This window comes from Canis lupus, chromosome X (genome assembly GCF_048164855.1).
Source record: "Canis lupus baileyi chromosome X, mCanLup2.hap1, whole genome shotgun sequence".
NCBI classification, from domain to species: Eukaryota; Metazoa; Chordata; class Mammalia; order Carnivora; family Canidae; genus Canis; species Canis lupus.
Genome location: NC_132876.1, coordinates 118,621,638 through 118,634,919, shown reverse-complemented (window position 1 = coordinate 118,634,919; position 13,282 = coordinate 118,621,638). Strand labels below are relative to the sequence as shown.

General features: G+C 49.2%; 1 protein-coding gene across 5 annotated transcripts in view; it reads left to right on the top strand.

The window, feature by feature from the left end:
* The window catches only part of SHROOM2 (shroom family member 2), a 142,746-nt gene that overhangs the window by 120,356 nt on the left and 9,108 nt on the right, over positions 1–13,282 (top strand). For 4 of the 5 annotated variants that reach the window (XM_072815344.1, XM_072815343.1, XM_072815342.1 and 1 more), the window contains 3 exons: positions 1,980–2,663; positions 8,557–9,081; positions 10,255–10,426. In XM_072815344.1, the coding sequence (XP_072671445.1) occupies positions 1,980–2,663; positions 8,557–9,081; positions 10,255–10,426 (1,381 nt within the window). Of the gene's footprint in view, positions 1–1,979; positions 2,664–8,556; positions 9,666–10,254; positions 10,427–13,282 lie in introns of all 5 variants that reach the window. The other variant, XR_012026081.1, reaches the window with a different exon arrangement.

Genomic DNA, 13,282 nt, shown 5'->3' with positions numbered 1-13,282 from the left:
AGTAACCACATGGCTGCTTGACTGTGTTCTCTAAGCATCCATTGTTATGTTCAGGTTATTTTGAAAACTTCTAGTTTCTCTTAGTGTGTACTGATATGTATTTTTTTTTTTTCTTAAATGCCTAGCTTCCTGGAATGGGGTTAATATTTTAAGTTCTTATGCTTGGCCATTTTGCCACCATGTGTTTCCTAAGCTGAGGCAGTGTGTTCAGCATCTTAGAAGCAGAAACCAAAGCTGCCTTCTCTCTGGGTCCTGCTGGGACTGGAACTCCTCTGCCCTCCCCCAGATACAGAGGGCTTCCAGCTTCTAGGTGGGGCAGGGTCCAGCTCTGTGTGGCCCAGGGTGGGGGGCTGGGCCCCAGCTGGCTGACAGTGGGGAAAGGGAAGGGAACTGGGTATGGTCTGGGTTCTGCTCTCCAGCATCCCCTGAACCCAGAGGGGCCCATTCTTCTGAGGACATGATCAGAGGGACATGCACAGGGCAGTGCACCTGCAGGCCAGCAACCTGGGTGGGCTTGGGACATCTGTAGCACCCAGGCCTGGCATCACGATGTCCCAGGACACAGGCATGCTCCTGGGTCTCAAAGAGGATACTGGAATGAGGCTCCTTCCCTAGTGTCGGGGTGGGGGTGGGGGAAGCTTTATCTGATTTGTTAGTTAGTAGGTTACATCTCTCATGGGTGCTGGTGCTCCACCTGCTGGTTCTCTGGTTGCCGCCCATCTTAGAGTTCCCTTTAGCAACTGCACAGTTGTCTCCCGGTGCAAAACTGCCCCTTCCTGAACAGAAGATTCCATCAGAAGCTCATTTTAGGACTTTGTCAGGTCAGGTGGAACCGTGGGTTGGCAAAGGCATGGCCTGCTGCTTTATTGCAAGTTTGGTACTTGTTAGCTCCGGAGCGTTGGCTATAGCACAGATAACCACACGCATGAGCACACCTGTGGGAGTGTTTTGTGGGGACCTTTCTGTGTCTGTGTCTGTGCATATTAAATACTTGCATATGTGCATAAAAAGTGAACATAGAACTGGAAACAGAACAGTATGGAAAGATCAATGAACCACTGGCAGTGCCTGAAAGTCTTTGTTTTTCTCATTTTTAATAATATGCTACTGATTTTAAAGGTTTGATCAATAAGTGGATTTGTAGGGACGCCTGTGTGGCTCAACGGTTGAGCGTCTGCCTTCGGCACAGGGCGTGATCCTGGAGTCCCACATCAGGGTGCCTACATGGAGCCTGCTCCTCCCTCTGCCTGTGTCTCTGCCTCTCTGTCTCTGTGTCTCTCATGAATAAATGAAATCTTTAAGAAAAAAAAAATGGATTTGTAGCTCATGTTAGAAAGTTCTATCTCTTTGCATATGGCAATTTTCCAACATAAGCCACATAAAAATACTGTTGCAACACAAAATAAGTATTTTTGAATATAGCCATATGAGAATTTTCACCAACATTGTTTTTGTTTTGTTTTGTTTTTAAAGATTTTATTTATTTATGAGAGAGACACAGAGAGGAGAGAGAGAGAGAGAGAGGCAGAGGGAGAAGCAGGCTCCATGCAGGGAGCCCGATGTGGGACTTGATCCTGGGTCTCCAGGATCAGGCCCTGGACTGAAGGCAGTGCTAAACCACTGAGCCACCCAGGCTGCCCACCAACATTGTTTTTAAAAATCTTTGTGTAAGTTTTTTTGCCCCAGAATGCAACTTGCATGTACATGTATGTGTGTGTATATCTTACATGTGTGCATGTGTTTTTAATACTTCCCATCCTGTGATATGACATGCCAACATACCACCTGATGTTGTCCACTGGCTGTTTGGATTGGGTATCTTGCATTACAAATTGCAGTGGAGACAGGTGTCAGAAAACGTATATCGATTTAATTCCTTAAAATAATTTAAGAAGGTTATCAAGATCTGGTTCTAGTCCTGTTTGCAGAAAAGATGTTACTTGGAATCATTTGCTCATTTTTATACTTTCTTCCTCTAGACAAGCAGATGATGCCCAGTGTCCAGAAGACAGTACAACAGCACAGCAGGACTTCCAGAAGCCATCCCAGCCCCCTAAGCCATCTCCCGCCTGGGAAGCTCCAGAGGTGCCCCAGGAGGCCCGCAGCCGAGCGGGGACTCTACCTCGAGATTACAGATACCCAGAAGAGACGCTCCACCCAGGACCACAAGTGCAGAGCGCCCCCTCAGCCCTGCACACTCGAGGGCAGGACCCAAGGCCTGTGAACACTACACCACTCACCAAGAAGCCAGCCCCACAGAGGCCGCCACCGCCCAAACGTGAACCCAGGCCATTCAAGGGCCTGGCCGGTGGCACACCTGTGGCCACTCACCTAGGAGCCCCCAGCAAGTCCCTTCCACCACCGTCCCCAGAGGCCCTGGAGGCTTGTGTGGACCGCTTGTCTCTCTCCCACATCCCCTGTGCCTCGGTGGAGAAGCTGAGCAGCACCCAGCCTGAAGACAGTTTGAGGGCCGCTGGTGAGCACAGCAGGCAGCATGTAGATGAGCACACAGCCTGTCCTAAGCGTGAAGCTCTGCTCCCGTCCAGATTCCGGCCCCTGCACATGTCCACCATGGAGACCTCACGCTCACCTTCTCCTCAGTTCGCTCCCCAGAAGCTGACAGACAAACCTCCCCTGCTCATCCAGGATGAGAATTCCACAAGGTACCACACTGGGACGGTGGCCCTGTGCCCTTCCCCTTTCATGAGCTCCAGCGGGAGGTTTTTGGTGCATCTTTCCTGGGTGGTATCCGATGGGTACCTTGCTTCAGCTCCACACAGTGGATTTTCACTTGCTCCTGGGGACTAAGTCCGGGGTGGGGAGAGAATCCACAGTTCCAGTGGTCAGTTGGATTTTGAACTTGGTGGAGGGCTGTTCTGTTCCACAGGAGCAAGGGAGATGTAATGGAGGTGGTGACTATCCCCTGTCCCTTTCACCCAGGGCCAGCATTTAGATACGCAGCACCCACAGGCATCTGTGCACAAGGGCTATGTTTTCCCCAAGCACCTGTTCGTAATCAGAATCCATTTTATTTTATTTTATTTTATTTTATTTTATTTTATTTTATTTTATTTTATTTTATTTTATTATTTTATTTTATTTTTTAAAGACTTTATTTATTCATGAGAGACACACACAGAGAGAGAGAGAGAGAGAGAGAGAGCAGAAGCAGGCTCCATGCAGGGAGCCCGATGTGGGACTCAATCCCAGGACTCCAGGATCACGCCCTGGGCCAAAGGCAGGCTCTAACCCGCTGAGCCATCCAGGGATCCCCAGAATCCATTTTAAACTAAGCATGAGACTTGCAGGAGAAATTGATGTTTTTCATAATGTCCAGTATTTCCACTCTCTTTTTTCTTTCTTTTTTTTTTTTAAGATTTTCTTTATTTGTATGAGAGAGAGGGAGCACAGGGTAGAAAGAGGCAGAGGGAGGGGGAGAAAGAGAGTCTCAAGCAGACTCCATGATGAGCATAGAGCCCAACTTGGGGGTCAGTGCCAGGACCCTGAGATCTTGACCTGAGCTGAAACCCCAAGAGTCAGCCATTTAACCAATTATGCCATCCAGGCACCCCTCCACACTGGTTTTGTTGGGGTTTTTTTATTGCATTTTTATTTATTTTATTAAAGATTTTTATTTAATTATTAGAGCAAGAGCATAAGCAGGGGGAGCGGCAGAGGATGAGGAAGAAGCAGACTCTGCTGAGCAGGGAGCCTGATGCAGTGCTCGATCCCAGGAGCTGAGGGCAGATGCTCAATCGATGAGCCACCCAGGCGCCCCCACGCTGTTCTTTACCTTATGTGAAGAGCCAAGCTGGTACACACATTTAATTAAAGCAGACGAAACATGTGTTATATTGCATGGTGCTGCTGTTAGAAGTGCAGGCATGGGATTGTCTATCATGGCCATTGAGACAGTGATAAGTGTCATCCAACAGGGACTGGCCAGTCAAGAGCACTGACTGTTTACTGTTTTCCTCCTCCCTGAGTGCCTTTGAAGAGCTGAGAAATGGAAGAGGTGGAGAATTTTCCTCTTGTTCTCTAGACCAGTGCTTTTCAACCTGGGGGAAGGCAGTTTCACCTCCAGGGACATCGGGCTTTGTGGAGATGTTTTAGATGTCACAGCAGAAGAGGGAGTGTTGCTCCCGGCATCTAGTGGGCAGAAGCCAGGGTTTCCCACCACATCACTTGGGCCATGTCCCTGGTGGTAGAAGTGCTCATTCTCCTTTCTCTCCCTCTCTCTTTCATGATTAAATAAATTAAAAAAAAAAAAGGGCAGCCCAGGTAGCTCAGCAGGTTAGTGCCGCCCTCAGCCTAGGGTGTGATCCTGGAGATCCAGGATCGAGTCCCACGTTGGGCTCCCTGCATGGGGCCTGCTTCTCCTCTGTCTCTCTCTCTTTCTTACATGATTAAATAAAATTTTTTTAAAATATTAAAAAAAAAAAAAAAAGAAGTGCTCAGACAGCTAGATTCTGGTCGGTATCTGGACCCATTGCCAAATTTGCCCTCCCTGTTCTGCCCTAGAAGTGCGGTGAGGCAGATGGTGGCCGTGCCGCCTTCGAAAGTTGCTCCCCAGGAGATCGCCCGTAGTGCTCTGAATTACTCCCCATTCGCCCGGGTGTTGTCTGCCGCTACACCATGGTGTGAGAGCGTGGAATCCCAGGGCCCCGCGGGCCCAGCCCTGCTGTGTGTCCACGCTCCCCCACCGACGGTCAGTAAGGAAAGCGAGCCTGGGCCTGGCCTTCCTCCCCTGCCTGTCGTTTGAGCTCAGCTCCAAGATACTGTTCTTGCCCGGCCCTCTGCGGACTTTAATTTCCTGAGTACGAGCTGCTCCCCTTCTCTCCTTCTCTGTCTGGTCTCCCCTTCTTCCAGTTACCCCTGGATCACGGTGCGCGTGTGCCGGCTGCCTGCTGGAGCTCGGGCCAGGGTGCGGGGCAGACTCCCGCCTTTGCTCACCTTTTGAGCAATTCCTGCGTGCCAGGTGCTGAGAGCTGCAGCCGGAATGCAAAGCAAAGGAGGTGCATGCTGCTGCCCTCCTCACTCAGGAATTCCAGAACAGGCATTCATGCCCAAAAAGGGGGCGGGGGCATCAACTCCTGTCCTAAAACTAGGTTAGCTTACTTTTTTTTTTTTTTTTTAAGATTTTATTTATGACACACACACTCAGAGAGAGAGGGGCAGAGCCACAGGCAGAGGGAGAAGCAGGCCCCATGCAGGGAGCCTGATGTGGGACTCGATCCTGGGACTCCAGGATCAGGCCCTGGGCTGAAGGCGGCGCTAAACTGCTGAGCCACCCGGCGGCCCTGGATTAGGAATTGATACGATCCAGTTGTGGTAAGGTCTCATCTGCTGTGTTTTACCCCTGATTTTGAAGTAAACATTCATCCAACTTTTCCGGTGTAGAAGTCTGGACACTTTTCTAGAGGAGAGAGCATTTATGCTTAGAAAGGACCAGGAAGAGATGCTTTGTTGGAAAGTATATGTCGGTGTGTGAAGGACTTGTTCTCATTGTGTTCTTTTTTCCATGTCTTCCTGCCCTGGAAATCATTTCTCCACAAGTGCAGGAAAATAAATACGGGCAGACTTAGAAGTCAGTAATAGAGCCTGGCTGGCTCAGTTGGGAGATCATGGGATTCTTTTTTTTTTTTTTTTTTTTTTTTTATTCATGAAAGACACACAGAGAGAGAGGTAAAGACATAGGCAGAGAGAGAAGCAGGCTCCACACAGGGAGCCAGATGTGGGACTTGATCCAGGGACTCCAGGATCATGCCCTGGGCTGAAGGCAGACGCTCAACCTCTGAGCCACCCAGGTGTCCCAGATCATGGGATTCTTGATCTCAGGGTAATGAGTTCAAGCCCCACACTGGGTGTACAGCTGACTTAAAAAAAAATCAGGGTGCCTGGGTGGCTCAGTCACTAAAGTGCCTTTGGCTCAGGTGATGATCCTGGGGTCCTCAGATTGAGCCCCATGTTGGACTCCTTGCTTAGAGGGGAGTCTGCTTCTCCCTCTTTCTCCCTCTGCTCCAACCCCCCCCATTCTCTCTCTCTCTCTCCAATAAAAAAAATCTTAAAAAAAAAAAGAAATAAATAATAGGTGGTCCAGGTTTCTAAGTGTGGAATGAAAGGAATGAAGAGGGGTTCTTGTTTCTCTGTCTTTGCTTAAATAAAATGCCAAAAGTTTCCTTCTGAAGTTTAGCACATCTAAATGGTATTTTCCACCAAGCTCGCCTTTTAAAATTTCTTCACAAAAAAGGCATTGGGGGGACTGTACGTGAATACTTAGATAAAACATCTAGTAATTTCTACTGGAGGAGAGAAGACAATACGAAATTATTTTAGCCTGTACACTGCAGTAAACGGGAAAAAACACACTGTGTTCCCAGCCACCAGTTAAAGGGCGGGGGATGGGGGGGAGCATTTAATATAGAGCACTGGAACGTTCCTTGTGCTACACAAAATTTGGTCTGTTAGCATCACACTGTAGAGTGATTTATTTTTTTTTTAAGATTTTACTTATTTATTCATGAGAGGCAGAGAGGGAGGCAGAGACACAGGCAGAGGGAGAAGCAAGCTCCACACAGGGAGCCCGACGTGGGACTCGATCCCAGGACCCCGGGATCACGCCCTGAGCCAAAGGCAGATGTTCAACCACTGAGCCACCCAGGTGTTCCTGTAGAAGTGATGTTAGGCCCACTAAGTTAGAAACAAGTTTGGAGTTTTGGCTTTGTGGTTTTCACTTGTTTTTTCCTTCCCTTCTGGGCACCAGCAGGTGGCTCTCTTTATCTAATCCGTCCTTTAAAAGTACTTGAAACGGAGGGCACCTGTGTGGCTCAATCGGTGAAGTGTCTGCCTTCTGCTCAGGTCACAATCCCTGGGTCCTGGCATCAAGTCTTGCGTCAGGCTCCCTGTTCAGCGAGGAGTCTACTTCGCCCTCTGCCCTCTGCCCCTACCTCTGCATGCTGCTCTGCCTACTTGTTCTCTCCGTCTGTGTCAAATAAATAAATGAAATCTTTATTTTTTTTTAATTTTTTTTAATTTTTATTTATTTATGATAGTCACACGGAGAGAGAGAGAGGCAGAGACACAGGCAGAGTGAGAAGCAGGCTCCATGCACCGGAAGCCCAACGTGGGACGATCCCGGGTCTCCAGGATCGCGCCCTGGGCCAAAGGCAGGCACTAAACCACTGTGCCACCCAGGGATCCCTAAATGAAATCTTTATTTTTATTTTTTATTTTTTTAAACAGAAAATCTTTTTTTTTTTTTTTTAATTTTTATTTATTTATGATAGTCACACACAGAGAGAGAGAGAGGCAGAGACACAGGCAGAGGGAGAAGCAGGCTCCATGCACCGGGAGCCCGATGTGGGATTCGATCCCCGGTCTTCAGGATCGCGCCCTGGGCCAAAGGCAGGCGCCAAACCGCTGCGCCACCCAGGGATCCCTAAATGAAATCTTTAAAAAAATTTTAAATACTTGAAACAAATTTTTGTCCCAGTGGCCCTGGTCCACAAGGTCCCTGGGGTGCAGTCCAACGAGGTGTAGCTGAGGGCATCCACAGTGTGCAGGGTTCCTGGATGAAGCCCCATCACATTGACCAGTTCCGTGTTCTCTCTGTCCTGTGGGGTGCACCCCAGCTACTCTCACTGGGAAATGTTTTTTATTAATCTTTCTTTCTTTCTTTTGAAGCAAAGTATGTGTGAGCAGGATTGAGGAGGGGGAGAGGGAAAGAGGGAATGTTAAGTAGACTCCACACCCAGTGCAGGGCTCCATGTGGGGCTCGATCTCACAACCCTGAGACCAAGACCTGAATGAGCTGCCACCACCACCACCACCCCCTTTTTTTTTTTTTACAGGAAAAGTGTGTCCTTAGTGAATCACTTAAATACTAATGAAAGCAAAGTGTCCTGTCTTTGCCGCCAGATCCATATGTGGCTGGTGTGAAAAGCCATGTGAAGCATGGCTGGCAGTGCTGAGAGGTGGCAGGCAGGTGGAGGGTGACACCCAGGGCACACACCACAGGAGGAAGCTTCAGGTTGGGGCCGGGGGATGGGTGGAGTTCAGTGTCTACTCAAAACACGACCACTCTTTCTAGAAATCTTCCCGTGGCCCAGACCCACACAGGCCCCCGTGGGTGTGCGCCGGCCCTGCTTTGAGCATTACAGAGGCTGTGAGGATAGTTCGTGAAAGAAGCCTAATAAGTGTTGCAGGCTTCCCGACCAAACAAAGCATAACTAAATAGAAAATGTAACTTGTTAACATTTGCACTATTATCAGCAAGAAAATGAGCTTTAAACCATTGCCTCTCAGCCCAGGGATACACCCTTAGGCTTCTCTAGGTAGGTGGGTGTGGGGGTGACTTTGAAAATGGAATCTGGGTCCGGAAACAGGGCCTCTTCCACCTCCATTCCCTGTCCTGGGCCGTGTGATCCTAGAGGCTCCTTCCAGCACGTTCTCCAGCCGTCCGGGGAGGCGAGGGACCAGCCGGTTGCCATCCCTGGTAGCACCCTGTGCGGGGCTCACTGTGTGTTTTCAGCAGATGGCTCTTCCTTCTCTTCCCAGAATTGAGCGGGTGATTGATAACAATACCACGGTGAAGATGGTGCCCATCAAGATTGTGCACTCGGAGAGCCAGCCTGAGAAGGAGAGCCGCCAGGGCCTGGCCCGCACCGCCGAGCTGCCCGCGCTGCCCAGCGGGCTGGAGAGAGACCAGATCAAGACGCTCAGCACGTCGGAGCAGTCCTACTCACGCTTCTGCGTGTACAGCCGCCAGGGCGCTGAGCCCGAGCCGCAGCCGCCCAGCACCCCAGCGCCCCCCACCAAGGACAGCGGGGCCTCTCCTTCGGGGCTCAGCTACGTGAAGGCCAAAGAGAGGACAGCTGAAGACCTCAAGTCAGAAGAGCTGGCCCGGGAGATTGTGGGGAAGGATAAGTCCCTGGCCGATATCCTGGACCCCAGTGTGAAGATCAGAACCACCATGGACCTGATGGAGGGGATCTTCCCCAAAGACGAGCACCTCCTGGAGGAAGCCCAGCAGCGGAGGAAGCTGCTCCCCAAAATCCCCTCTCCTAGAACCACGGAGGAGAAGTAAGTACACTTGTCTTCAGTTCTGCAGCTTGCCCGTGCGTGCTTCTGCCCTCTTGCCCTCTTAGGCTTAAAAGGGCAAGAGGCTTATCTGTAGATTTCTTTTCATGATAACTTTTGGGGGGCAGATTTCCATAAGCCCTGCCCGGTGCTTTCCAGCACATTTTGGTTGTTTTGTGACCCTCCCAAAGGAGCCACTAAGGCCCCTTCCTGGGGCTGCCAGCTTTGGGGCCTGGCAAAGATGTGAAAATACCACAGCTCCAGTGCTGTCTTGGCTCAGGGCCACTGTGATTCGGAGTGATGCCCACAGGCTCCTTTCTCAGAAGACAGCGCTTCTTAGCTGGGACATCGTGTCCCTCCAGGGGATAGCTGGCAATTTTCTGATGCGTTTTTAGTTGTCATATCTGGGAGGTAGTCCTGGCATCCTGTGGGTGGAGACCAGGGAGGCTGTCAACACACTACAGTGCTCAGGACACCCTCATAGCAAAGAAGCACCCAGCCTCAAATGTTAATAATGAAGATTGATGATGATGATGATGATGATGATGATGATGATGGAGGATTTCTGTTCCTGGTGATGGAGCGCAGTGAGTGGATTACGTGGCCGCTGGTTTGGTAGGCATGTCCTTTGCACACTGTCTCATTCACATTTGCCCACACCGGTGTGTGTGTGGTTATGTTTGTCCTGTTTGTTTACGCTCTGTCCATCAGCACCCTTACCTGACAATATGTGAGAGTGCCGGTGAAATGCAGCACAGAAGTACAAAGGGAGCAGACATGGCTGCAAGTAAAAAGGTGCATGTTGCACTTGGGGTCCCATGGCCCCACTTACACAGAACTGTGCACATCTAGTCCTTGTAGATGTGAGGCTTCTGGCGAAAACCATCCCTCTGCTCTCTTCCCTCCTGGGGGGAGATTTTTAGACATCTCTGCTTATTTGACTTTTTCCCCTTTTTAAAAAGCTGCATTCTGTAGACTTTAGGAGTGTCCATTTGGCAAATATTTTCTAGTTGTAACATTGTCACCTACTCCCCTTCCCCCTTTGGCTTTCTCATGCCCCTGGCTATCGTCTTTTGGTTAGCACCACTGTTAGCATGTCACAGGGCAGGCTGTGGGCTGGAAGGGGGCCTCTGTACCTATCGTCTCAGCTGATTGAAGTGCTGAGTTTTTCCCCAGGAAAGAGGAGCCAAGTGTGCCAGTGGCCTTGTCCCTTGCTACCAGTTCCACCTATTATAGTACATCGGCCCCCAAGGCCGAGTTGCTGATTAAGATGAAGGACCTACAGCAACAGCAGGAGCCAGAAGAGGATTCGGGGAGCGACTTGGACCATGACTTGTCGGTGAAGAAGGTAGGAAAGCCCACTGTCAATGACTGCATGTTCGTAGGTAGGCAGGGGGAGCTCGTCTCTCTGCTCCCAGCGTGGGCCCTGCTCCACATGTCCAGGGGCATGTGCATTTAGCTTTTGTGCAGGACGATGATGTTTGGGGCAATAGCGTTAAGTCCTTTGTAGTTAAGCCTACTATTCTAAAACTGGGCCTTTTCCTGATTTGCCATCTTTGTATAATAAGATCCAAGGTCATATTAAGTGGGTACTAGTCTCATTCAAACTTCAACTTGATATGACCCTTGTATCCCATTTAATTTTTTTTAAGATTTATTTATTTATTTATTTATTCATTCATTCATTCATTCATTCATTCATTCATGATAGACATAGAGAGAGAGAGGCAGAGACACAGGCAGAGGGAGACGCAGGCTCCATGCCCGGACCCCATGGGACTCGATCCCGGGACCCCAGGATCACGCCCCGGGGCCAAAGGCAGGCGCCAAACCGCTGAGCCACCCAGGGATCCCCTTGTATCCCATTTAAAATCTAGGGACTTGGGGCGCCTGGGTGGCTGTCAGTGAAACATCTGCCTTCAGCTCAGGTCATGATCTCAGGGTTCTGGGATGGGAGTCCTGCAACAGGCTCCCTGCTCAGCGGGGAGCCTGGTTCTCCCTCTGCCCCTCCCCCATGTTTGTCCTCTTGCTTTCTCTTTCTCTCTCTCTCTCTCTCTCAAATAAATAAAATCTTTTTAAAAAAATAAGTAAAAATAAAATATAGGAACTTAATTGTGTGCCCTCCACCAAGTCACATGTTCTCTTTGAATATCAAGTTCCAGTACCTGTAACCAAATGATCATAATCCCAACAGTGGTTATAAAGTGCTTTGTCAACCAAAAAGTATCATTTGTTAACTCAAAGAACTCCTTAGGCATTTGGGGGCGTAACAGGAGACAAAACAGAATAGAGCCCTCCCTGACCCGAGGGGAAGCTTGTGTTCAGCCAACATAAAAACACCCATACAATACAGGGTCAGCACGCTATGGACTGTGGGCCAAATGTGGCCCACCACCTGCTTTTGTAAATATTGAAATACAGCCACATAGATCCATTTCTGTATGCTCTCTGGTGGCTTTCACACCACAGCAGCAGAGGTGAGTGCTTGCACCTGACCGTGTGGCCTGTAAAGTCAAAAATCTTTACTGTCTGGCCCTTTATGGAAAGATTTTGCCAGCCCTTAACATAGTACATTGGATGGTAAGAGAATGAAAACAGAGTGAGGAGTGGAGTGAAACAAAGGAATGTGATTACAGAGAGGGCCCCAATGAGCTGATTACCGAACGGTGACCTGGGGTGCTGCTGTGTGAGGGGTAAGCCCTGAGGGTGCCTAGGGGTGCTGTGGGGACAGGGACCAGCCCGTGCTAAGGTCCTGACGTAGGAGCCTCACGATGTGTTGAAGAAGCAGCAGGGGCCAGGGGCTGGAGCTGTGTGGAAGAGGAATGGAGGATTGGAGATGAAGTCAGAATGAGGTCGGGGACCAGTGAGTAGTCATGAGGTCATAGTAGGGACAGAATTACCGCTATCCGTGTCAGTGTCATCACTACTATGTTAGCTTGAAACCTTCATGATGTGTCAGCACGCCAGATCTGTGCCAGCTAGGTGCTGCTTACCTGTTTTTTTAATAGGAAACCCTCAGCATTAAAGGGATGAAGAAATTGCCAAAGAAGGTCTGTCCCAGAGGACACCACGTACTGTTTATCCCCAGGGCCTGGAGCTGGTTTAAATGCTACCAGGAAGACAAAAGGAGGGAACCAGCATTTTGTGAATGTTTTCCTATGCTTAGTACTTTGGAAAAGAGCTTTCATTAAAAAATACTTTTTTTTTTAACAAAAATCTTTGCAAAAAATTATGCTGGAAGTCTGCTTCTGTCAGTAGTGGTTTAAAAATGCCGCTGGTTGATTTCAGATATAATAGAAGAAATACCGTGACTCGTGCCGAAACGAAAATTACTTTCAGTGTTTTGGGAAACAGTACCTTTTTTTTTAGATTTTATTTATTTATTCATGAGAGAGGCAGAGACACAGGCAGAGGGAGAAGCAGGCTCTATGCAGGGAGCCTGACGGGGGACTCGATCCCGAGTCTCCAGGGTCAGGCCCTGGGCTGCAGGTGGCACTAAACAGCTGAGCCACCCAGGCTGCCCAACAGTAGCTTTTTGATTAAAGGAATCGAAGGAAATGATTAGCATTTTGGTCCTGGGACTTCTAGAGGCCCTGTATCTGGCTTAGGGTTGCATTTTTTGTTTGTTTGTTTAATAAAGAGTCAAAAATGTTTTTACTTATTCTCATAAAAGTAGAAGAAATGTACATTGGTACATTTCTAATTCCATCCTCACCCTAGATATAGGTGACTGTGCTCTTCCCGACATGCCCTTGTTTCTCCTGCTGTGATGAATTTGGGGCACAGCATGCCCTATGTGGCACTTTCTTTTTTTTTTTTTTTTTTTTTTTTTTTTTAAGATTTTATTTATTCATGAGAAACAGAGAAAGGCAGAGACACAGGCAGAGGGAGAAGCAGGCTCCATGCAGGGAGCCCGACGTGAGACTTGATCCTGGGTCTCCAGGGTCAGGCCCTGGGCTGAAGGCAGGCGCCCTGAGCTGAAGGCAGGCGCTCAACCACTGAGCCACCCGGGCTGTTATGTGGCACTTTCTTGTTTTGCTTTTGGGAGGCACGAGATGCTGGGCCACCGCCTCCTTTCCTGTGGCTGCTTCAGGATTGAGAGGAGTCCCTATGAATTGAATTTACCGCCTGACAGCCTGCCCCCGCCCCACCCTCCATGATTAAGCTCTTAAGCCAATGGACACATTTTGTTCAAAATGCACCT